Source organism: Mesocricetus auratus, unplaced genomic scaffold (assembly GCF_017639785.1).
Source record: "Mesocricetus auratus isolate SY011 unplaced genomic scaffold, BCM_Maur_2.0 Super-Scaffold_100006, whole genome shotgun sequence".
Lineage (NCBI taxonomy): Eukaryota > Metazoa > Chordata > Mammalia > Rodentia > Cricetidae > Mesocricetus > Mesocricetus auratus.
The window spans coordinates 97,601,560-97,627,302 of record NW_024429190.1 but is presented as its reverse complement, the minus strand read 5'-3'; the positions used below and the strand labels follow the sequence as shown (position 1 = coordinate 97,627,302).

General features: G+C 51.4%; 1 protein-coding gene across 2 annotated transcripts; it reads left to right on the top strand.

The window, feature by feature from the left end:
• The first annotated feature begins 1 nt into the window (after nt 1).
• LOC106021744 (anthrax toxin receptor-like) lies at nt 2-24,747 on the top strand. Of its 2 annotated transcripts, none has more exons than XM_013118795.3 (17): nt 2-655; nt 7,986-8,054; nt 9,457-9,528; nt 11,565-11,646; nt 11,745-11,778; nt 12,636-12,715; nt 12,786-12,854; nt 13,135-13,215; nt 13,309-13,369; nt 16,277-16,375; nt 18,290-18,359; nt 18,867-18,945; nt 19,777-20,226; nt 20,839-20,877; nt 21,857-21,994; nt 23,403-23,480; nt 24,427-24,747. In XM_013118795.3, exons 1-17 carry the CDS (start codon nt 417-419, stop codon nt 24,634-24,636), a joined length of 1,950 nt encoding a protein of 649 aa, XP_012974249.3. In that variant the 5' UTR covers nt 2-416; the 3' UTR covers nt 24,637-24,747. The 2 variants fall into 2 exon arrangements, with proteins under 2 accessions (XP_012974249.3, XP_021087201.2); XM_021231542.2 differs by lacking the exon at nt 2-655 and adding an exon at nt 1,809-1,966.
• Nucleotides 24,748-25,743: the final 996 nt, after the last annotated feature.

Genomic DNA, 25,743 nt, shown 5'->3' with positions numbered 1-25,743 from the left:
TGGCCCCTGAGGACCTCTGTGAGGAGCTGTGATAAGGGACGAGGAGGCCCTTATCTGAAACCTCTGCTAAGGTTTCAGTCTGTGACTACCGCTTGCCACTGTCAACATGAAGGCACTGAGCAGAGGGGCAGGTCACAAAGTCACCATGTCAACCTCCCTGTCCATCATAACCCCAGGGCATTGGGGGAAGGATTATACAGGCAATGAGAGGCAGGGGGCCCTAGAGCAGCTACATCTGTGTTCTGAGTTCACCCAGTAGAGAGCATCGGTGAGCATCGGTGAGAGGACACAAGGGCTCTTTGCCCTAAGTGCAGGCGGAGGCCGCAGAGAAGGAAGTCAGGTGGCTAGAACTCAGCCTGCAGAGACCCTGGCCCGAAGTCCCCCTGTGTATCAGCCTTACAGGATCAGCCAAGAGAATGCAAGAGCATAGTCCCCGGGTGTCCCATTCGGTGCACCTGCTGCTTCTATTGTCCATGGTACCTGCTGTAGTCCACAGTTTCCTGTACCCTCAATCTGACCAAAGCTCCTATCGGAAGGACTCTGACATCTCCGGTGTTTATGAAGACTGGATGGCGAGGAAGACTATGGAGGAAATGGAGGAGGAGGTTCTGCAGTACTGTGATGGTGACTTTGACGTCTACTTCATCTTTGACAAGTGAGTAGCCCTAGATAATCTATCTCCATGTGCTTTTGTCCCATGTCATAACAAGACCTGTAACATGATAGCCTCAGCCAGGAGAGAAGCAGAAAAAGTCTGTGAGTGAGACCAGAAAATTAGCCAGGCAATGGTGGTGCATGCACACCTTTAATCCCAGCACTCCAGAGGCAGAGGCAGGTGGATCTCTGTGAGCGTGAGGACAGCCTGGTCTACAAAGTGAGTTCCAGGACAGCCAGGGCTGTTGCACAGAGAAACACTGTTTCAAGAAAAACAAACAAAAAAGGGCCAGAGAATTGGATCTCTCTGATTTCCTTCAGGAGATCCTCTGGGCAATTTTGTCTGGTTTTTCCATTAGTCATCTTTCATTGGTTTCTTCGTTGAATTTGAAGAAAATGAGTATACACCCGCTTTCTATGTCAAGTAGCTTTTGAGGAGCAGAGGAGAGAGCCACCTGGATAAACCACTGAGCCTGAAACTTCTAATGATTGCTGTAGGATCACAGTATATGGAGATGAGAGGGAGGGCAGATCTAACTGGGTGTCCCTGGGAGGGAAAAAGGGGGATTTTACCAAGGGAGGGTGGCTCCAATATGTGTTTCCTAAGGAGCACTTTGTCCGCAGGGAAGGGTGAAGGGTGGTTCTGGGGCTGCAGCACGGTCTTCAGAGGCCCACGCAGGGCCTGTGTGGCTGTGCATGACAAGGAGCAGGAGGTAGAAGCCAGGGCAACCCCACAAGCCTGGCGTGAGCAGAGAAGAAAAGCTGGAAGACAGGAGTGAGGTCGAGCTGACAGCTGCCTGCTCTGAGAACCAGCCTCAGAGCAGCTCAACCCCAGTTCACCGGGGAGAAGAGCTTGCTCACCAGTGCTGTGCTGGTTGGGTTTTGTCAACTTGTCACAAAATAAAGTCATTTGGGGGAAAGGAGGACTTTGACTGAGAGGAAGCCTCCATCAGACGGCCTGTGGGTGAGCTGTGACGCCTTCTCCGGATTAAGGATTGATGTGAGAGGGCCCAAGCCACTGTGGGCAGTGCCGACTCTAGACACATAATCCTGGCTTGTGTAAGAAAGCTGACTGGGCACGCCATGGGGAGTAAGCCAGTAAGCCGTCCTCCCCATGGTCGCTGACTCAGTTCCTGCTTGAGTTCCTCTCCTGTCCTGACTTCCCTTCGTGATGGGCTATAAGCTCTAAGTAAACCCTTTCTTCTCCCCACCTGCTTGTGGTTATGGTGCCTGTCACAGCAACAGAAAGCCGACCAAGACTCCATGGCCGGTGCCTGCCTTCTCCGTCTCGGCTTCTCCCTGCCTCCCGTGGGTAAGGTGACCGTGCGAGCTGCCGAATAAAGCAAATCCGAGTCGCTGAGCTCTAGACTCTGAGGCCCCAGATCCCTTCCTCCTCTGCCGTGGGCCACCAGGGAGTCTGAGTGAGAAGAGGGTGAATCCGCTCTAGACTGTCCTAAATAGGAAGCGAAAAGGCTAGGGTGGGATGGGCGGGGCCCAGGGCGTGAGGCTTTCCTAGGTCTGTGTTCCCTGGCCTCTTCTGTCTGCCTCTACAGCGCCGATGGATCCCCAGCCCCAATCCCCACATAGCCCACAGTCTCACCCAGGCTTCCCTCTGCCAAGGCTTTGCCTCCGCGGCAGTTATGCACAGGGACAAGGTGTTGCCTGTCTCTGAGGGACCGAGACTCAGCTGTGAGGAGGCAGCGCTTCTGAGACACTCAGTTGCTCTCCTGTGCCCAAAGCCTCTTCTCTGGCCTGGCTTTCTTCTGCTGGCTCTTTCCCTCTGCAGCCTGTTTCTGCTGGTGAAGGGGCCTCGGCATCTGAGCGTGTCGCCCCTCCTTGGCTTTTGGGACAGATGAGCAGCAGCTTAAGGAAGACCACTGCTTCCTGTGGAAAAAGAGGAAGGGTCTTCCTTCTAGCCTCTCCCAAGCACCCGTCAGCTCCTCTCAGGTCTCTTGGGCCTGTGAAGCAATGCCTTCCTTGGAAGGTTCTCATCAGACTGAGAGAGATACAACCCTGACCTTTCAGGGCACACAGTCCCAAGGTCTGTCACCCCTGAATCTGACTGGACATGGGTCCAGCACTGCGTGGGAAGAGCTGTCCTTCATCCCTCATTCTTATTTGACTGTAGTGCCAGCATGATCACCAGACTGACTGCCCCAATGTCCTGCAAGGAAGCTGCCTGCCCCCTCCCACCACACTTCAGCTAGAGGACGTGTCCATATTCAGGCCCTGTCCACAGGGAAGGCACAGCCAGTATAGGCAGACTTCTCCTGGTGAATTGGGGACATAAGTCAGTGGGCAAGATGCCTACCACAGGGGTAAAGCGCGTGTCAGGAAGTGAGCAGGAATAGAGTTGAGGGGGCGTGTTCACAGGCATGATGACTTCAACTGACTTGAGTCTGGAAGCTGAAAGGCCCCCCTGGGTCTGTCCCTCCTTGAGCCACAGGGGTTCTCCTGCCCTGGGGAATGGAATGTCACTTAGAATGAATTGCACAGCAATTCTGCAGCCAGGGGGATGCAGAAGGGAACACAACTGGATTTCTAGTCTTTAGTACTTGGAACCTAACAGACTCTCCTGTGCAATAATCTAAGCAGAAGGCTGAGTCTGAAGCCCGGGCACAGGGTCAGGGCTGGTGCTGAGCCCTGTTGTCTTGTCCTCTTCGCCGTCACTCGTGGCCTCTCACAGTGAGCAGAGGGTGATGGCTGCTATCCAGAGGTTCCCAGGTCGTCTCCCCAAACTACTCACGTCCAGGTATTCACCCAACTCCCCTTGTTGCATGGTGGCCCCAATGGCCCTTACAGTCTGAACAGAGTCAGTGCAATGGTGGAGCATGGGGTTTCAAGGCTTTGAATTTAAAATAATATTCCATTGCAGAGAACATGGAGAAAATAGGCTCTGTCACCGCTTTGATGACGTCTGAAGTTTCTGTGGTGCGTTGTTTCCTCGTGGTGCTGCCTAGCCAGGGAGGACCTCTTGCTTCAACTTTCCAGCAGCCAGGCTCCCTCTGCCTGGGACATCCATGATCACCCCCTACACGCTGGGCCTCTGAGTTCTGCTTTCTCCAGACACTGTGAATTGTGTGCCTGTCTTACATGACCTAACTAGGCAGAGAAGGTGATGCTCTCACAAAAGTTACACAGAGTCTCACAAAAGACACTCTGTAAACATCTTACTGGTGTCTTCCGACTCTCCCATCTATGTATGACATGGCTTTTGCTTTTGGTTTTTACTGTTTTTCTAGGAAAAAAGCATACATACATTTTAGACAAATACATGCAGACACACACACACACACACACACACACACACACACAAAGCTGTAGGTTTTGGGTCTTTCTTTGGTGAGAGGTTTTCAATATTGATTTTTTTTCTTCTTACTACTTCCAAATCAGTTCATATTCTCTCTTCAGCATTCAGTTTGGGTAGCCGTCCTGTGTTTAGCAATTATCCACTTCCATCTGGGATTAGGTTATCCCTGTAGCCTGAGCGTAAGTGCTGGTACTCTGTTCTCTTACTCCTGTAGATTTGCACTCCTCTTTTAGCCCCTTTGATTTTAGTCACTCGAATCATGCTGTTTTCATTCTTGATCGGCCAAGATAAAAACTTGTTGATTTTGGTGATCTTGTCAAAGAATTGCACCGTGAGTCATCTACAGTTCTCAATTTTTCTGCTCACAATTTTATTGGCTCTGCTCTAGTTTCTTTTATTTCCTCTGATAGCATAGCACTTATTTTCCCTTTCATTTTCTAGTTCTCTGCGATGTAAAATCCGCTTGTTAACTGCACATCTGCCCCCTCAACCACTTACCCAAAAATTTTTTAAATGATTTTTCTTTACTTTTGAGAATTCCATGCTTAGTGTGGTGGATTAAAAGAAAATGCCCCAGAAGGGAGTGGCGCTGTTAGAAGGTGTGGTCTTGTGGGAGTGGTTGTGGCCTTGCTGGAGGAAGTCTGACGCTGTGGAGCAGGCTTTGAGGTCTCATATATGACCAAGCCATGCCCAGATCACTTCCTGTTGCCTGCTGATCAAGATGTAGCTGCTTTTTCACTCTCAGCTTCTTCTCCACCACCACGCCTGCCTGCCCGCCCGCCCGCCTGCCCGCCCGCCCGCCTGCCTGCCTGCCTGCCACCACATCCCACCATGATAATTATGGATTAAAACATCTGAAATGATAAACCACCCAGTTAGGTGTTTTCCTTTGTCAGAGTTGTTGGGGTCATGGCATCTCTTCACAGCAATAGAAACTATGAGACAGACGTTGATACCAGGGACTGGGGTATTGCTGTGCTAGGCCTGACCGTGATTTTGTTTGAGGGAATATAGACTGTGGGATTAGAAAACTGAGTACTTCAAGTGCAGATCAAGGGGCATACTTGCAGGAGCATGGAGGACGGTAGGGTTGAGTGTGATTTAATGAGTGAGATTTTTAGAGGAGAATTTTAGTATGCTGCCTAGAGGTCGTTCTTGTGATATTTGGGGAAAGAATGTGACTGCTTTTTGCTCTTGTCTGAGAAGTCTCCCTGAGACTTGGATTAATTTGGATTAATTCTGTTGGCAGAGGAAATCTCACAACAGCCTAGTATACACTCTGCTGTGTGGTTACATGTGTTAACTCTAATGAAGATTCATAATGAAAAGAAGCAAGCTGGGAAAGGAAAAATACAAAATGTACAGTTTGGGGAGAAAAGGAGTACCAGGAAGTGGAGTGGAGTTGAGTCCTGTGTTCAAGGAGATAAATGGATTAAGAAATGTAACAGGAAAAAAAGGGGAAGAAGAAGGAGGAAGAGGAAGAGGAGGAGGAAGGAGAAGGAGGAGAAGAAGAAGTAGAAGAAGAAGAAGAAGAGGAGGAGGAGGAGGAGGAGGAGGAGAAGGAGGAGGAGGAAGAGGAAGAGGAAAAGGAGGAAGAAAATAGAGGGAGTGGTGACCTCAGGGCAAGATCCCATCCAGCTGAAGAAAAGCTTAGAGCCGGGTGTGGTGATGTACTCTTTTGATCCCAGCACCTCTTAGGAAGAGGCAGGCAGATCTCTGATTTTAGGGCCAGCCTGGTCTACAGATGCAGATTCAGGACAGCCAGGTTTAGCCCACAAAGGAAACCATCGAAAACAGAAATCTGGTGAAGATGTAACTGAACATGGAGGCCATGTTCCAGCCCCAGCAAGCAGCAGAACTTAGCAGCTTCATGTGGATTTGGGTTATAATCGAGGATAGAAGAAAAACACTGTGGAGTCTTCCTCTGTGACTAAGGAAAGCTGCTGAGGCCAGGCATATGTCAGGGATGTCCTTGAATGGAGAACTAGAGAGGCCATTTTGTGAAGCCTGGATTGCGTTGGAGATCAAAGATGTTGGAGACGACAGAATTGTGGGATACCTGCCAAGGAGAGCTGCTCACAGGGAGTGGGACCAGCCCCAGAGAAAGAAGTGTGTCGTAGTCAACAAGGCTGAGAGAAGTCTGAAACCTGAAGATCACTTTGGCATCAGACGTGGAGATGCAGAGTTTGGAGTTTTCCCAGCTGGTTTTCAATCTTGCTTTGGTCCAGTATTTCCTGACTATTCTCCATTCCCTATGTTTTAGAATAGTAATGTACATTCTGCGCCATTATATGTTGTAAAAATGTGGTGTGCTTTTTTAATTTTGATTTTACAGGGAATTACAGTTAAGAGGTGGCATGACTCTCAGAAGAGACTTTGAACTTTAGACTTTTAAATAATTTTGAGACTGTTATAGACTGTAGGGACTTCTGAAGTTGGACTGACTGCATTTCTGCATATTGATATGGCTACAAGCCTTTGGGGGCCAGGGAGTAGAATGTGGTGCTTTGAAAGAAAATGGCTGCCAAAGGGAGGGACACTATTGGGAGCTAAGGCACTTAGCTACCCAGCAGTCATGAGTCAAACTCATGAGCAGTATGTGGGGTTTGGAGAAATCTGAGTTCAGATCCATGCTGGATATAGATGGTCCCAAAAAATAAAAAATAGAGGCTTCTTTGGGAGCTTTGTGATTGAAAGAGAATTAGTCAATATCATGAGATTGACCTGGATGGAAAGCATAATGCATGTGTGACTGGTGCACTTGCGTAGTTTGAGTAATGGTGCTGCTGGTGCAGGGTCATCTAGCACCAAGTTTGAGACACCGTCTGGCAGAGACAATGGAGAGGATGAGAGTGCTTATAGAGTGTGACGATCACACATTTGAGCATCACCTTCTGGAAGGTCACGTTCATGATCCCCAGGAGATGTAGAGCATGATGCTAAATGCCTCTGACTCTTATTGTGTTAAAGGTTTAATCTAACACAGCACAGAACAGAGTTTAGGTCAGACCTCATGCTATCTCTAGGACATACATACATACATACATATACGTACGTACATACATACACACATACATACATACGTACATCAGCCCTAGACCCTCATGTTACTCTCCCATATTTAGAATGGTTTTCCTTGCCTCTCCAGAGTTTTAACATTACAAAGAACATGGCCCTGAGGTTCCCACTAAACAGAAGACTATAAAAGTTCTAGCAGGCAGGAATAGAAGGGCTTATGTTCATGTTACCTGTTGGGAACTGTGATGCAGGGTAGCAGTGACCAAGCCTGTATCCACCCTCACTTGGAGTGAAGCATCTTTCCCAACCAGGATGGCTAGGTTGGCAGGCTGCTAAGGAAACATGTGGGGGAACCTTTCTGTTTGTGTGTGTGTGTGTGTGTGTGTGTGTGTGAGAGAGAGAGAGAGAGAGAGAGAGAGAGAGAGAGAGAGATGGGGGGTGGAGAGGGAGGGAGAGGGAGGGAGAAGGAGAGGAGGAGAGATTGTGTGTGTGTGTGTGTGTGTGTGTGTTAATGATGATATCAAAGAGGATCTTCTAAAGACAAGAAGGAAGAGGAAAAAGAAGACCAATGGGAGAAGGGAAAGAAGTTGTGGGGGCAATATTAGAAAAGGAGAATGACATGTGCAAATGAAAATGTCATCAGGAAACTCATTATTTTGCTCATTTGCTGGAAAAGTTACTAATTTTTAAAAACTAGTGTCAAACACTCACTTTCCATGGCTGAGGTCTAGCCTTCTAGAGAAACTGTCTTCATCTACCCTTTAGGTACTGGGAAGCTTAGAGGGGTAAGAGGAATGTGAGGTATTATAAGAAAGGGTGTCATGGGCCTGCAGAAGGATCTGTCCCTCGGGGCACGAGGAAGCCTCCCCGGACGAAAGCTGTGGTAAGCATGTGGCAGGAGGGTGCAGCCCTTTCAGAAGTCTGCTGGACAAACGGAAGGCAGAGAGCATCCCATCTCCCGTGATCCCTTCACTCTGATGACTCAAGTCTCATCTCCTTTCAGGTCCAAGGCCGTGAAGGAGTGGGCTGACTTGTTCACAGCCTGGGAAGACATGGTGGAGAAATACTTGAAGTACGGGGGCACACTGCACTCTCCTATGAGGAGGGGCCCACTGGCAGGAAGATTAGGTTCGGGAGGGGGGCATGGGAATCCCTTGTGGAGGGAGCACAGATTGAATCTAGCATGCTAGGCAGGTCAGGGGACAGAGCAGACTGGTCCCATGGATCTCCTCAGAATCAGCTAATCCTGCCTCAGAAATGGGGAACGAGGGTGGGAAGAGGGTGATTGGGAAGCGAAGGATGGGACGGTAGCCGTGTCAGGTGGGAAGGAGGCCCCATGGGGAATGTTTTGTTGCTACTGACTGGCCTGTGCAGCATGTGTGCTGGATAGTTTAGACGTCAGCTCCCACCACCTACAGTTGCCTGGGAAGAGAATCTCAGTTGTCAGAGTGAGCTGTGGGCACGTCTTTGAGGCCTTGCCTTGATCATTAATTGAAGGTGTAGGAAGACCCAGCTCACCGTGTCCTGAACGTATAGGGCAGGTGAAGCAGAGCAAGAGGGAGTGTGTTCATTCCCCCTCTGTGCTTGATGGCGGAAGTCAGCTGAGCCGCTGCCTCAAGCTCCTGTGCTCGGTATTTCCCTGAAACATGACCTAAAACCAGCAAGTGTAAGCCAAGGCACCTTTCCTTACCTGAATTGCCTTTGGTCAGTGTTTTCTGTCACAGACACAGAACAGAAGCTAGAATCCCACGTGTATGTGTGTCTGTGTCTGTGTGTCTGTGTACCTGTGTGTGTCTGTGTCTGTGTGTTTGTGTGTGTGTCTGTGTCTGTCTGTGTGTTTGTGTGTGTGTGTGTGTGTGTGCCTGTGTATCTGTGGCTGTGTGTGCCTGTGTATGTGTCTGTGTGTGTGTGTGTATCTGTGTGTCTCTGTGTGTGTGTCTATGTCTCTGTGTGTCTCTGTGTGTCTGCGTGTTTGTGCTGTGTGTGTCTGTGTCTGTGTGTCTCTGTGTGTGTCTGTGTATGTGTGTGTGTCTGTGTATCTGTGTGTCTGTGTATGTGTGTGTGTGTGTGTATCTGTGTGTCTGTGTGTGTGTGCTGTGTGTGTCTGTGTCTGTGTGTCTGTGTCTCTGTATGTCTGTGTATCTGTGTGTCTCTGTATGTGTGTCTCTGTGTGTATGTCTGTGTCTGTGTGTGTGTGTCTGTGTCTGTGTGTATGTGTGTCTGTGTGTGTTGGGTTTGGAGCACAGGAAGGGAGCACAGGGTCATCTTAGCAATCTTTCTTCCCAGGAGCCCTACATCTCCACAGGCTTCAGAACCCTTCACCAAGTTTGTTTGAACTCCCATCTATGGAGTGTCCCCCAAAGTAGAAGAGATGGGTTGGGAGCAAAGATCTGGCATACGCCCCTCCCTGGTTGCCTCCTCTCAGGCCACTGACCTGTTACATCAGCTTCTCACACGCTGTGTTTTGTCCTCAGCCCCAAACTGCGGATGTCCTTCATTCTCTTTGATACCGTAGCCACAGTCAATATGCCACTCACCGCAGACAGGTAAGTATTGTCTGAACTCCAAGGCTGGCCTGGTGGTTTGGGCCAAAAGGAATTTCCAGCCACTGGGACAACCATGTGACTGCCCCTGTCCCCAGGGTGGCTGGCCAGTACCCACACTGACTTCTCCAGTCACCAACCCCTTAAGTCCCTGCTTCACCAGAACCCACAGACCCTGCAATTGCAGAATTTCTGCACTCTCTCTTTCCCTCCGTCACCCCAGCATCTTCCCTTGGCCCTGGCTGAGAAACACATAGACTCTAGGGAGCTGGCAGGACAGACATCTGTGACTCCTCAGAGTTTTGTCCTGTTCTGAGGTGCTCACTGTCTGCCTGGACCAGTAGGGTAAGCAAGGAGTTATAAATGAAGCAAAGGACAGTTCTGGGACGTGAGGAGGGCGTCTGGTACCCCCTTGACTATAGGAAGAGAAACCTCACCCTGCGACGGTGAATCCCCAGAGCTAGGTGCCACCGGGAGGTATGAGCGACAGACAGCCACTGGGGAAGGGTGTCCCTTCTGTTCCCCTAGCCCCAGAGGCTAAAAATTGGAACCTCTGTCTGTCTGAAACAGAATTATAGAAGCCAGCTAGGCATTAGTGGCGCACACCTTTAATCCCAGCACTCAGGAGGCAGAGGCAGGAGGATCTCTATGAGTTTGAAGCCAGGCTGGACCGACAGCCTCCAAAACAATACAGAGAAACCCTGTCTCATAACACCAAAAAAAAAAAAAGAATTATAGATGCCCTGTCTGAGACTCCTACAGAACAGGCCGGGTGGGATAGAGGAGGAGGCAGGGATATTCAGGACTGGAGGTGTACGGAGTTGTGGGACCCTTGTCCAGGCCCTGGGGGGGAAGCTGTAAACACGGAAGCGTGACGAGTCCCAGAATGACAGAGCTGGCACTCCAGAAGGAGCAGGGAGGTTCTCTTCAGGGTCAGAGGAAGGCCTGTGACTTGGGTTTGGAGAGACGTGACTGAGAGGCAGCAGGGCTGGGTTGGACAGAGTAAAAGACTAACCTGAGCAGAGAGGAGGCAGTTGACCTAGGCACAGGGTAGAGGGCTGGGCTGGACTGGGGGAATGGAGCTGGGCTGGACATGGGAGAAGGGGCTGGGCTGGTCAGAGGGGAAGGGCTGAAGTGGTGTGTGAAATCCCTGGCTAGGCCCTCACTGAGGATTGTAGGCATGTTGTCCTCAGTTTCTAGACAGGGCTTAGCTGGGCCAGGCGTGGAACCCCTGATGCTTGCTTACTCCGTGCATAGCAGGGTTTCACTGTCCCAACAGAAAGCCACTCAGGGTTCATTCTAGGTCACTTGCTCAGTCTGCTCAGCCTTGTCACATCGGATTACCCTAAATCCCCTACACACCCTTCCTGGCCTAGAACAGTCACAAAGAGCTAGCCTGCCTACTCCAGTCTATCCTGTCTGCTTTAATAACACCTGACAGACCATGCTCCTGTTCAGCCTTGGGAGCACAAACCCCGCTGACAGCCCTTAGGGTTGACTCCCAACTTCAGGTCTTCTGGACATGGAGTCTGCAGCAGGGGCCAGGGCTATGCAGACTGACTTCTCTCTTCAGCAGAGCAGAAGGAAGAGAGGCAGGCCAGGGCTCTGTGGTCATGGGACACGTTCCACCTCAACCCCATGAGAGTTACATGGTCTTCCTCAGCCCAATCCACTGAGAAAAGGAGAGTGACCACATTAGGTTCCATTAGGAATGCGGTACCTCTGTAACTCAGACACACATTCCCCAGGATGCCCCCTATGCCTCAAGGGTGGTACAAGCATGGCCTCTATCACGGCACCCACAGTCTGAATGCTCCGGAGCAGTAATGACCTCAGAGAGAGCCAGACTTTCCTATGGGACCTCTGAACCAACACTTCTGAACTTCCTCGGTGCTAATGGGCCAGAGGAAGACTCAGGACAGAATGGAGGGGGGAACGGGACCTGGTACCCACCCCACGCTTGCAGCCTGCACAACGGACAAATCTGTGGGAGAGCTTGGAGCTAGCTTGGCACTCACCTCACCCTTGTCCAACCTCAGGCATGAGATCCGCAATGAGCTCACCCGAGTGGAGACTCTTCAGATCCACGGACCAACAATGGTGAACAAAGCACTGGAAAAGGTACGGAGGTTAGAGCCGCACACGGGCGCTGGCGCAGTGCCAGCTACCACGGGGTCACCTCGCCCCATTGTCTCCAATTTTCCATTGTCTTCCGGCAGGCGAATGAACAGATTGAAAAGGCCAACTCGGGAGGTGAGCTGCCTGCTCCTTCAGCGGGGCAGGACCCACAGAGCTGGGCTCCCTACAGAGTCTGTGTGCAGATCCTGGATCTCTTCAAGTCTGACTCTTGGAGCCAGTGGTCCCCGATCCGTGCAGCTGGCCCCTCTGAGCACAGCACCCACTAAGGATGCTTCTGAGAGGACCGGTAGCTGCTGTGGTCATGTGTTGGCTTTGTTCTCGCTGATCCTTGGCCTCCAGATGTGCTGGGGATATGAAGAAGAAAGCACGGGGCCTGAGCAGACTGAGGACCCATGCATGGAAGCCGGGGCTTAAATAACACATTGACTATTAGGATACTTTCACCTCTCCCCTTATTAGGCCACCTCCTGGGCCCACGCATCAGCCAGCATAACTTCCATGCAGACCAAGGGTCCACGTCCCTCCAGAGTGGAGGTCTACGGCATTTGTGTGGAATAGATTGGCCCATGCAGGGGAAAAAGTTAAGGAAATTGGGATTCTTTCGTCTGGGTACACTCTGATTTGTGATTCTTACTCACTGTGCTCACCATTACCAGATGTGCAACCCTGGGAATGTGCCTAGAGTTAGCCCAAACCTCATTGGCACAGGGCTGCCCTTTCCTCCTGCTATCCAGAGATAGGCTTGACCTAACGGTATGTGGCTGGGCTATCCCCAGGGCATAGATTCTGTAGTTCAAGAACATTGAGAGTCCTGGCCACCTAACAGGCGGGGTTTTATTTAGTGGGTGATGCGCTGTGTCTGGACCCCTGACTCAGGAGGCCGAGGAGTGGGGGCCACCTGGTCTGCCTGTGGTGGACAGCGCCGGGCCCACAGGCCCACACAGTGTGTTTGCTCTGTGCTTCTTTGTCAGCCACTAAGAGAACAAGTCTGATCATCACTGTGATCTGGGGTATGACGTCATTAAGAGTGTGGCAGGCGTTCAAGAGGGAGGTGAGTCTTACCCATCCTCCCAAGCATTCTGTGCATTTCGACTGCTTAATCAATACCGCCTTTCTCTTAGGCTGATAAAGCTCGGAGCATGGGGGCATATGTTTACTGTGTTGGCATGGACTTCTATGACAGAAATAAGGTAACTTGGCCCAGGTAAGCAAGTGCGCTCTGAAACCTACTGGAGAAAGTTCTCAAAGGCAGCTACCCAGACCTCCCAGAGGATGGTCTGTGCCTGTCCCAGGAGACACAGACAGCAGGTTCCATGCATAAAAATATCCAGTGGTTGGATGAGTTGCCCTCAGACCTTGACACCTCATAGACATCGTCACCTGAGAACAAGTGGGTGTGTCTCACATCTAGAGGTCCCTTTGTCCTCTGTCTCCTGGCTTGGGGCTCATGATACCTCCTCTCTTTTGTAGCTGGAGGAAATTGCAGACAGCAAAGAAACGGTGTTCGTTGTAGAAGGCCCATCTAAGCTGTTCCATGAGTTAGTAGACCATGTGAGTAGGGTAGATATGAGCAGTGTGGGTAACAGCATCTCACGGGCCCCCCAAGGTTCTCACTACCTATCCGCTCTTCCCTTTCTCTGTCAGATTGGAACACTGACCTGCCTTGAACTCAGATACGTTGAGCCCCCCGTTCTTTGCATAGAAGGTGAGATCTGGGTAGCAGATGCTTGGGCACAGGCTGTTTATGTGTATGTGTGTGGGTACCTAGGATGCATGGTATGAGTGTGTGATATATGTGCTTGTAAGGGTGTGGGCGGATATGGTGTAGGTGGTCTACATGGCATACAGTATGGATGGCAGAGTGTGCTTGTATTGTGCATATAGCATATATGTACATGTGTATGCAGTATATGTGATGTGTATTTTTGTGTAATTTGTCTATATGGCATGTGTATGTACGTAGCACATTGTGGCATATATTTGGTGTTTAGGTTATATGCATGTGTACATGTAAATAATGTGTGTGCTGTGTCTGTGAGAGGTGATCTGGGTACTCTAGATGCATAAGCTCTATGTGGCACCTAAATGTCACATGTGGCTTGTGTGGGTTTTGTGGGAGTTGTGCATGGTATCAATGGTGGACGTCCATGGCGAGTGTGTATGTATTATAGGTGAGTGTGTGGTGTGCTTGATGTGTATCTTTAAGGAGTGTGGTATGTGATGTGTTTCTATACAGTGTTGAAGCAACTACATGTGTGGCATTCAGGGTCTGTGTCTTATGTACTTACTTGAACTGGAGAATACGATGAGTTTTGAGGTTCAGGGGGAGAAAGTAGACGTGTTATCTCCATGACTAGTTATAATGTAATGTGCATGTGTCAAGGGATGTCTGACAGTGAGGGCAATGTGGGTGTGTATGCAATTGTCATCTTTTTGTCTCAAAACAAAATTTTTTGTTGTATAGTAGGAAAAGCACATAGACAGAAAGCCACACTGTGCTAAGCAGCCTCGGTTATAGCCTTGCTGTTAGAATCGGTTTGGGATAATGTACTGTTTCCAATTGTATAATATTTACAAAGACATAACAGGATATCTTGGGATGGGACTTAAGTTTCATCATACACTGCAGGCATACAGCCTGAAGGTGATATCAGACATTATTTCTGGTGCAACTTCATTTCATCTACGACTCGCTACGAGGTTAAATGTGAATTTCAAAAGTGTTTCCACTTGTGGAGACCCCTTGAGCCTCGAAAAAGTTCTAGATTCTAGAGTATTTCAGACTCACCTGTTCGGGTGAATCATGTTCAGGCTGTGTGACGAGAACAATTCAACTCCTCCAAGAAAGTTCAGGTGAAGCCAGGATTGGACAGTGCAGGGTTTCCACACCCACAAAACAGGCACAACAGCAATATGATCGTGTCAGTGGATAAAAAAGGAGAACCAGAGCCAGTGAACGCCCACTGTGCGACAGAGAATGGGGGGAACCTACATGCTTGACAGGAATAGCCCCAAAGGCAGCCACACTCACAGAACCTGACAAGGGTACCCTCTCTACAGCCTAGAAGTCCCCCGTCAGCGCGCCCAGACCACGTTGTGTGGTCTTAGAGAAAGCTGCTCTCTTTGTTCGGGAGCTTTGTGTACAGCAGGCTTGTCTTCACTGGGATGGCATTTGCTCCCTGATAAATGGAAGAGAGGAAACCGCAAGTCCCCTGTGGAGACAGTCAGCTGTTTCCCTGCTTCCCGCCCAGACAGACGGCTGGGTCCTGGCTTTTGCGTTCTTCTGTGGGAGCCCTGGTTCCAGGTTTGAGAAGACAGGATTACACTCACGTTTAAGCTCTGTTGCCCACGGTACCCAGCCTGGGGTCAAGTGGCTCATGTGGGGAAGGCTGCCGCGTTTCCTCCGATGGATAGGAATATTGTGTCAGGACTGTTGGGAGATAAGAACAGCAGATAGTGTGGTGACCGGTGTAGCATTTAGAGGCTGATCAATGCCAAGGACATTTTAGTTCTTGGCTCTGGCTTCCGTTTATCTTTCCCATACTGTGCAAGCGTAGGGAGTTTGGTGACTGAGGAGTGAAGGGGTAGAGGACCCTTCTGCAGGCTCTCCCCTGCTTCTGGCTAAAGGAGCCCGGCCTTGCATCCTGCCTGAGTGCTGCATGTCTCCATGACTGTCCCTAGACACAGGGACACAGGGACTGTCCTTACCCAGGCCTTGGTGTCTGGGTAGCTGTGACAAACTCCAGGTGAAAATATAAGTTGTCGTTCTCCTTACTGCAGCTGAATCATAGTGACAAGTGCCTCCAGACACCAGCTTAGCCACCGACCTGTTAAACGATTGTTGATCTTGTGCAAAGCTGGTATATACAGGCTACTTGTCACTTTGGGGAATTCCCAAGGCCAGCTCCCCAAGTGAAGTAAATGGGCTGTTTCCTGGAGCTGTTTCTGAGTCCATCTGTGTGCCGTGGAGATTTAAAGGAGGGTCCACTACATGGGGCATCTGAAACACATAGGACCAGGAATGAGGCAGGATCATCACCACGGCATCTGTCCAGATAAACGATAGTGAGAATCCTGCCTTCCCCACTGTGGGAATGGCTACCAAGATTCCCTCTTGGTGTCCCCTGAATGTTAGACTCAAAGACAGAGAGCAACCCCACTGCTGTTAGAAAGAGACCGCTAACAAGCTGAGGTCCTCATTTGGTAGGGCGGAAGGAGGTGGTGAGGAAGGAATATGTTGGCCTCTGGCTTTGCAGCTGAAACAAAATGTCTCCTGTGAGAGACACTCTTGGGTGGGTCAGGGGCCTCCCTGGTCCCCCATGTTTTAGCCTTATTTCTAGGGTCTGCAACCTGGATTGCCCCCTGTACACTTGGTAGGTTTTACAGGCTATTAAATCAGGAATGGTGGAGAGAGGTAACCAGCGCGTGAGAGGCTCCTCTAAGCTACATTGGCACAGCCTTTGGTGACACAGAAGGATCTGGCCTGCAGAGGCCACAGATGTTGGTACAGGCACAGCTGCTGCCTCTCACTGGGGCCCTGGAAATCCTGTCTGGAGCCACCATAAACAATGCAACCAGAGTCACACCACCTCTTCCTCATGTCTCCTTGCAGAAAATAGCCCAGTCATCTTAAGAGGATATGGCTTTCATAATGCAAAGAGCCTCAACCAAATCATCTGCAGATTCAAGTTCAGTGACTCCAAGGTCATCAGTAAGTAAACGCCCCCCGTGCCTCAGACTCATGCATCCTCCACAAAGATCCTTCCTCTCAACCAGGCAAGCATCCCGCCCTTGCTGGCCCACTCCCCATGGACACTGCGAGGCGGAATAAAGAATGTCCACGTGGCATAGGCAGCTGCCTCTCTTTTTGTGAACTTAGAAAGAGCAAGTCCCTGCCTCTGTGGCCATCTGGAATAGCGTCAGTGAGGCTGGGCTAACACTGATGTGTCCTCACCACAGGGTCTGCCCAGCATCTTCTCAGTTTACCCTGTCCCCTGAGTCTGTGAATGGGACAAGACAATTACTGCTAGACTCAGTGCCCCTTTTGTGGGGACTTTTTCCCACCCCGAAGCCCAGCCATTCCATCTATGTGAGCAAACCCTTTCCAATGACAAGAGTTCCATTATAATGTGTATGACCACACCCAGTTAAGGCAGAAATGATTCAGGAACTCACAGGTTACTTACCTGGACTTAGGACCAGAAAACTGGTCCAGGTAACAATAAACCTTTTCATGCCTAGCTTCCCTTGCCCAGGATAGAAAATAAAGGGGCAGTACTGTATGTATAAGATGGAGATTTAATTTTGTATTTTATGTTACAAGAGCTTATGATTCTTCTGACATTGCTCATTATGATTTTACTAATAGAAGTGTCACAATGTAAAATAGCAAAATGGAAGTGGATAGCATTAGAACACACCAGTGGTAAGAAGTTCAATTCTACTACAATGTGGTTAAATCAAATGACTCAAGTGGGACAAAGAAACTGTTGTTTGTGAAAGATGGGTACCCAGAAGTGCCCCAAATTGTAAAGGACACCACTGAGACCCTGAGAGATCAGGGATATGACTAGTGGTCGTTCTGTTAGATTACGGATCTGTATGTAGGCTTTACGAGTGAAGTGTCCAGGTGGACACAACTATAACTCTGCCATAGACCATCCAAATAGGTAAGGATTCTGTGCAAACATTTAAGAGTGGCCTAGAAACTTAGATCTGACAACAGGCGCATGTCTCCTGAGTGCCCCTGGGGGGTGGGCAGAGCAAGTCCCCCTACCCTCTGACCTAGTCCCAGGGCCAAGAGCAGCAATGAACCTTCCTGTCCCTCTCACTGGTGGCCAGAAGTCAGCAGGAACAGGGCAGTGGCTCTGACTTTTGGGGGTTTCTAGAAATGGAGGTCATGACAGGGAAGTGGTTGTCCTCCATCAAGCACCAGGGCTCCCTGAGGCCAGGCAGTCCAGTCCACACAGAAGAAAACTAGCGCCTAGGAAGGTGGGAGTGGACAGGCAGGAAAAGTGGAACCCTTGCCAGCAGAAATTCAGCTCAGCTCTGTCCCTGTCCCAAGCTTAGGAGGTGAGATGACAATGTCACAACTGTGGTGCCCTTCTCAGGTTCCCACAGAAGTAACCATCTAGAGTCTCTCTACTGGCTTCCGCAGCTTGGAAAATGGTATCCGTGCAATCTTGATGGTAGTAAATGTCATCCTTGACTCTTCCCAAGCCAATCCCCACACCCGCCAGCAAGTTCTGTGTCCTCTATGTACAATGTCTGTGCAGCCCCAAAAGAATCCCAAACGTGAAAGGAAACTCAGACCTTCCCCCCCACAGCTCAGCCCTTCCACCCTCGACGTCCCTTTAAAATCTCAACAACTCAGCAGGAATGCTGGGATTCTTTCAGTTTGCTCCCTGGCTCCCCCTCATTGGTCGGTCTCAGTTTTAAGCATCAGAGAGGATAGTTATGGTCCACAGTACACAAAAGTCCCAAGAACTGTGTGTGAACTTGAAGCACCAGCCATACGCTTTCGGTCATTACTGAAGTGCTAAGATGCCAGCTCTGCTTGTCGTACATAGCTTAGGATGACATGATAGCATGACTATTAACATTATTCTCATGTCTCCTTCTTTAGATAAAAATCCAATTGATAAGAACTTCACTGTCATTATTTGCCCTAGACCAGAGATAGAGGAGCCTGGAGAGTAAGTGCCCATAATTGTTGGCCCTATAAATCCAGAGACAATGTCGTCTTCGTAGTGTACAGAATTTGGTTTCCCCTCTGCTATAGAATATGTCTGTCTGCAGGTGGGCTCTGGACACTCTTGCCACCTGACCTTGTTGGTGATCCCTATGATAGACAGGGAATACCCAGAGCCCAGGCTCTGCTCAGAGCTGAGAACAAGGGATGGTAAGCATCCATACCTGGAGTTTCAGGCCACCTTCCAAAGCTAACACAATGGACGTTGTAACCCAGAGAATTGTGCACTCCCTTGTTCAGAGCCCACTGCTATGATGACAGGGCCCCTCATGTCCTGGGTCATACATGTGGCCATCATTGCACGAGTTGACCCTTTGTGCTTTGGGAAATAATCTCTCAGGGCTCACCTGTCCACTCTGAGAGGCCCAAGTGCTGTAAGTTCAGAGTTGTTGTCATGAAGAAAGCCCTGGCCTCTAAGCTGCTTCTTGAGGTCTGCCTTTCTGTGCCTTAGGACCATCCAAGTCGAAGTTAGCCTGAACAATGGGAGAGACTTCCTTGCCCACAGCATCAGTGTGAATACATCCTACTGTGTGAGTACCACAAGTGGCTTCAATGGCCCTGTAGGCAGAGGTCCTGTGAGAAGAGAGATTCTCCTGGGATGGCAAAGATGGGGAGGGTCCTAGGTGAGGCCCAGTGGCAGCTCATGATACACAAGCACTTCAGGTGGCCCAACCTAGTTTCTCAAAGTAGGGGCAAGGTGCCAGACCTAGGAGCAGCCATCACCATCACTGTCCCCTCTCCCGTGGCCTGTGTTTTCAGCCAAGCTGTTTCCAATCCCAGGGGCCTCACTTCAGTGCTGTCTGCATTCCTTGCTCTAAGTGAGACTGTGACCCCTTGGAAATGGTCAGATAGGCTGAGATCGTTGTGCATAACAAATCAGAGAGCAGCCAGGATGATATCTGAGCCTTAAGCTTGCAAATGCCTGTGAGAGAAGGTGCCCCTTCCCCTGGACAGGTGTCAAGCTAGGGCCCAGGAGGAGGAGGGGCAAGTTTCCCACCACAGAGGTGGAAGGCAAGGCAGGGTCCCTTATCTTTGTGGGGGCCAGGCAGCAGCCTGGCCCCTTTACACCCGTAGTTCAGTGTATTGTCCGCTGAGACCACAGCGAGAGCGGAGGCCCAGAGAGTGCAGGGGAGATGGGGCCGTCCTCACCTGGGATCAGTGCTGAGGCTTGGAGCAAGGCCAGAGCCAGGCAAGAGTCTTAGGCTCCCGCCCTACTGTGGTACCTTGAGGCCAGGCAACCCAGGAGGATGGAGAGGAGGCAGGGGAGCGGCAAGCACTGGGCATCCAGGAAGGGTGCTCCATGGTGCTCCACGGTAAAGCTAGACTGTTCTGCTAAGGATGGAGACCTTTCTGTCCTACAGAGACCCCCACCAACGAGCACTACTGTCATTCCTAAGACTTCTACCCTACCCCCAACGACGACTCCAGAAACTTCACCAACAACCTCCACCCCAGAAACTACTATCCCAACAACTACTCCTGCCCCCACTACCACACCCCCTCCTCCCCCTCCTCCCCCTCCTCCCCCTCCTCCCCCGCCTCGTCCTCCCCCTCCTCCTCCCCCTCCTCCTCCCCCTCCACCAGCACCTTCTCTGCCTCCATCCCCTCCTCCTCCTCCTCCACCACCTCCTCCCCCACCACCACCACCTCCCCCTCCAACTCTTCGTCCAACATCCCCTGTGCCTCCACCGCTGGCCCCTGTCCCGCCACCAGCTGAGCCAAGCAAGGAAGTTTTGCTCAGCACTGTGGTGCTGCTGCTGCTGCTGCTTCCCGTGTTGCTGTGGTGGATCTGGTGGCTGTGCTGCAGACGGGTGAGTACCCTCTGCCCGCCTGGGGACACGGACATGGGACAACACCATGACACTTTCAGCCTGCCGGGAAAGCTGCTGAGATTCCCTGAGGGGCTCCCTCGGGGTCAGGTGGAGCATTCCAGCTCGACGCTAGCGTGCCCTGCTTACACGTAAGTCCATGGGACACTTTCCATCCTTTACCCCAGATGAGGGTCACCTGGCGGATTGAGTTACAGCACAGCAGAACTGTTATTCGGCCTCCTATACTGCAGCAAAGTGCATGGCATCGTCGAGCTTAGAAGAAGAAAGTTTTATTTGGGCTCAGAGATTTGGAGATTTTACTTCATAGTGTCCCATTCCTTTGAGGCAGGAGCAAAGCAGCACATTTTGATGAGATCGTGGGGCGAGGAAGTCCACACCTCATCTCCAGTTCTGAAAGAGAACTATTCTAGGACATACTGCCAATGATTAACTTCCTCCCATGGATCCCACGATGTCCACCTTAGACTGCAAAGCCTCCATATAGCAGCATAGGCTGGGACCAAGGTCCTAGCACATGGGGTGTCTGGGGGACAGAGATCCAACCCTAGCACCACCAAGCCTCCATCCCATGCTGTCTGTTTCACCCTCTAGCCTCCCAAGGCACTGCCGGCACCTGCACCACAGCCGAAGGTGAGTGGTTCTTTGTATCTTGGTGTAGCCGCGTGTCTGAGGGGTGAGTGAGCAGCAGATGAGGCATTGTGCAGCCTCTACACAGGGCCTCCCACTGCCTCAGCAAAGACAAGAGGTGAAGAATCTGCAAAACTTAGGGGACAAACAGACCCAGAATGTTCTGATCTAGACCTTGGTCAAACAATCAGTATGAACAGTCGTTCCTCCTGCCTGGGGGGGGGGCTTTCAGGAGACTCCAGTGGACTCTGGTGGATGCTGAGGTTGCAGCTGGGATTCGGAGAGCTGAGCCTTCAGCATCAGGCCCCGATTCTTATCTCCGAGCTGGGGAATCTTCTGGCTACTTTAGATCTGTCTTCATCCCCATCTCCTGGCAGAGTAGAGGGGTTGGCTGGGATCAGCCTAGGCTCCTGAGGGATAGGGAGGGTGAAAGAGTCCCAGCTGGCCCTGAGCTGTGAGGGATGTCCCCAGGGAAGCGCAGGAACAAGGTGGGTGAGCATCTGTGGCTCACACTGGGTGAGGACCAGAAGTCGTAGTGAGAGGCGGGGCAGGTGGGGCCTGGGTTTGGGGTGGGATGGGAAGAGCCTCCCTGTCTTGGTGGGTCTGTGCTGGCTGCAGAGTGGGGTGGGTGGGGCTGCCTATGCACAGGCCAGAACAGAGAAGAAGGGGCGTTGCCTGCCACCGCTGGCCCAGTGCTGTGTCTAGTCCAGGCTTCTCCCAGCAAGGACGACCCTAAGAGAACCAAGGGCAGAGAAGTGGGCTGTTAGGATTTTGTGAACACCCTTATATGAAAACTGCAGGAAGCGTGGGTTCACCTTTAGTTACTTTGGAGGACCCCTCCCCAAGATAGAGGGTGCATCCTCCCATTTGCCCCAAAACAATAGCTGAGAGGCCTCACAGCACAAGGTGCTGCACAGGGCACACAGTGCCCCCTACTGGAAGCTGCAGACAGAGGTCAGACAGGTTTCCTCCCTGTGAGCAGCCCAGAGAGAAGAAGCAGCGCCCCTCTCCAGTGTCCCAGCCAGCACCTGCACCACCACCGCCACCAGTGAGCCTGCCCCCTACTGTGATCATCTGCTGCTGTGCCTGCTGCCACGTGTGTGTGAGCAGAGGCACAGAGGTGAGAGACCTGCACGGGGCTGCGAGTCCGGGCTGGGCTCAGGGGCTCAGGCCCAGCTGGGTCTGACAGCAGAACCCTGGGTGGGGGAGAGAAGGTGGCTCGGTGAGACAGGCCTGATTGACCTGAGATCATACCCAATGTCTGTTCTCCACAGCAGGAGGGCAGCACACGGGTCTCCCCCACCCCACCTGAACTCGCCTTGAGTCTCCCTTTGGCACTATCTAGGTGTTAGGACAGCAGCCACTGAGTGTTTGAACTGGCCAATCTGGTCCTCAGAGTCATTTTTCCCAACCCCAACAGAGTCTCTGATGTTAGTTTCCCTTAGGAATGTGGGTAAGTCAGTGACAAAGAGGCTCGTACAGTCAGAGCCAACAAAAACAGAAAGGACTATCCCTGCAAAACCTCTGCCCATATGAAAACTGGTGCGAAGCCAGTGATCCTGGGCTCTGGGCCTCTTCGTGCACAGGAGGACAGGAGCTGGCCCAGGTGCCTCTGCTCCCTGCTGACAAAGAGACCCCGCAAAGTCATTGCAAACTCCTCGGATGGAGTCAAGCCCTGGGAAGGGAAGCAGCCACTCAGCCCGAGGTCCCCTTCCTTCCCAGAAGGTCTAGGTCCATCGTAGGGAGGAGGAAACAAGTAGAAAGGTAGCTCTGGGCCCCAGGAGAGAGCACCCATGAAGTCGGCGTTCAGGAAGAGTCCAGCTCCCGTCAGGCTCTGTTCTCTTCTCCACTGGTTGTTTTTTCTCTGCGAGGGCTCCATCCCTTCACTTTGAGACTTCTCCACGGTCATCTAGGCCAGCCAAGAGCCAGCCCTGCCCCTCCCGTGCCCGTGGGTAGACAGAGAGAAGTCAATCCGCACCTCCCAGAGAGGGAGGATGCCTCAGACAGTGGCACTGCCTAAGCCTGAAGGGCCGGGCCCCACCCACTCAGGGCCTTCAGCATCTGAGCTGTAGGACCTAGGTCATAGGGTCCCCCACAATCAGAGCCAGGGATCTGGCCTCTCTACCTTCCTCTTCTCCCTGCTCCTGAACAGGGCACGGGCCTTCCACTTGTGTCTCATGGGTGGTCCCAGGTGCAAGTCCTCCCATTCCCAGGGACTCGCTCCAGGTCTGTGCCCACATCATGGCTCCCCTAAAGGCCTGGGCTTGCGAGCACACACCCTCAAGCCTCTAAACACCTCCGAAGCCAGCTACTGGCTTCTCGCCCTACATAAACACGGCTTTGTTCCAGGTTCTGAAACTGTGACCCACAGTGAGTATCCCACACATTCAAGGATATACACTCCTCGAGGAGCATGCTGGGGATTTCTTCACGGTTCCCTAGGGACAACCATATGTGACATCAATCCTTGTGCCTTGTCAACAGAGTCGGAGGACACCTTCCTTCTCATGATTGCATCTGCTTTTCAGGGCACTGTGACCGTGTGCAACTTCAACCCCCTAAGCTGCCACCAGTTGCCACAGATGTGGTCTCAGCCTAATCACCTGGTGAGTGGGACCCAAAGCCACTCCTGAAGTGCAGAATGGCCTTTGAGTTTTGGGGGGTTTTGGTTGGGAGGGTTGTTTGTTTTGCCCATGCTGGTTTGATTTGTGCCTGAGAACACGCAAGCAGAGCCGTGTTCACAACATGGGCTGGGAAAAGCCCAACACATGGGGCCTAATGCTGGTGAGCCTCCTGGGGGCTTCTGGGGGCTCCTGGGGGATCCTGGGGGATCCTGAGCATGGTCCTTGAGCCAGTCCACTGGGACAGGAAGGCGGCTGGCAGGCATGACTGACGATGCTGGGTTGCCGTCGATGGCTTGTTCACCAGATGCTGAGAGTCCCCAGCTATGGCTTAAACCTTGCACTCACCTCAGCTCTTGCCCAGCATGCATGCAGCCCTCAACCCCTCGCCTGTCCTGAGATCCTACACCAGGAAGTCTGGAGTAGAGATCTCTCTAGAAATGAAGCCTCAGCCTTCTTTGGCATGTAGCTCCTCGTCTACCTGGAAAGTAGGCAGGGCAGATCCTTCCAGGGCCCCACTGCCTGTGTCCTCACAGGGAGGCCCCTGGCATCAACTCCCAGTGCTCCACTCATGGAGAGTCCTGGGCTGCACAGGGTCCTCAACCCATGTTCCCAGCATGTCTTCCCACCCCCAAATTCCTAACTGAGCCACGGAGTCCCTTCTGCCAGGTAAGAAGCAAGAGCCACTGGTTCCGAGAACTGGGGTGACAAATCATCCGAACCCCTAACCAGGCCGGCTTCAGCCTCTAGCAGTCAGTCTAGAAGGACAGTGGAGCCTGAAGGCCAGCTCCCTGGGGAGAGGAGAAGTTCCATTCGGGCCCACTCTGTGGTGACACTGGTGCTGACCCTACCCCCCCCCGCCCCGAGCTGGCACTGCATTGGCTGGTTTCAATGACACTTTCGTGCCCTCATCCTTCTTCTCCCCCTGCAGGGGCAGCACATCAACCTTGACCTCCTGAAGGCCCTCTGTTCTCATGCTTCCTGCACCTCGAAGGCCAGCTCACCCCCGAGCCGGGAGTGTCTGCCCCTGACCTGTCCTCAGTGCCATCATCTCCTGGACCACTGTTCCCAGCCACTTCCTTTGCTCCCCGCCCCTACCCAGGTGTCTTCCAGAGCCTCAGTGTCACTCCCTCCCATGTAGCAGACCTCTCAGACAGCCCAGAGCCAAAACTGAGAGGGCTTTGCTTCTAATCTGGACCTATGCATTTGATCTTGAATTTTAATTTTAAATAAAAATGGAATTTGCTGCTTATTTAGGAAGTTTCTCATCCAGTGATAAACCTGTTGTACCCAGAAGGACAATGATTCCTGGTGTCGCGTGGCTACTAGGTACGGGTGAGTCCCACTACTTTGTTACCAGATCGGTGACATGTAGGTTCTTATGTCAAGAGCTCTATGGAGAGCAGTTCCAAATTCATCCTGATTCATCCTGAGTAAGTTTAGCATCTGTGGGGGCACACCTGGGGGCTCTATGTATGTACCTCTGCACCTATCTTTTTAGGGAGCTGCTGGAGACCCCAAGCTGAAGTCCTCATGTTTGCATGTCACATACTTTACTAACTGTATCACTTTCCAGGCCCCTGGTTAGCCTTTCGTTCTGTTCTTTATATAGGTTGTTTTTGCAAAGAAGTTTCAAATCATGTGCATACAGATTTTAACAAAGTTCACACCACACTGTCGAACACGAAGAGGTGGATACCATAACAGCATATGGAGCCTGACTGACAGGTGGCAGGGTCTCATGTGCAGTCCCATGGGGCGGAGTCCAGAGAGAAGGGACACAGACATCCCTGCAGCCTACATTTACCCTGAGCGCCTAAGATGACATGTAGATATGTCCGGAGCATCCCCCTGCAAACTTCCAAGAGGGATCGGGACAATGGATCTCTGCAAACGCAGAGAATAAATATTTATGGTACTTCTGATAGCAGGGAAACCGTAGGTGTACAAGAGACTTAGTCTATTCCCTGGAAGCAGTGTGTTTGTAGCTGTCTCTACCTGGTAACTTCTCTGTGGCTGTGTGACTCAGGCTCAGTCTACACTTCTCTCAAGTCAGCCAGCCCTGGGCTCTCTGTGTGAATACCATATGTAGCCTGTCTTTCTAGAGAACCTGGGACTCCACCTACCATGTGCTATGGTTCAACTTGCTAGTTCACTGAGAGTGAAAGGTCGGTTTATGAACGCCTGGGAGCCTGAGTGCTCTAGCCACCATGAACTAGAGTTGCAGCCCTGACTGGGGAAGCCACAG

Excerpts from the sequence above, each read along its gene's own strand:
- LOC106021744 (XM_013118795.3), top strand. The coding sequence starts at position 417 with ATGCAAGAGCATAGTCCCCGGGTGTCCCATTCGGTGCACCTGCTGCTT. Across the intron at positions 656-7,985 it reads GTCTACTTCATCTTTGACAA|GTCCAAGGCCGTGAAGGAGT; the intron begins GTGAGTAGCCCT and ends ATCTCCTTTCAG. Across the intron at positions 18,946-19,776 it reads GTGTGAATACATCCTACTGT|AGACCCCCACCAACGAGCAC; the intron begins GTGAGTACCACA and ends TCTGTCCTACAG.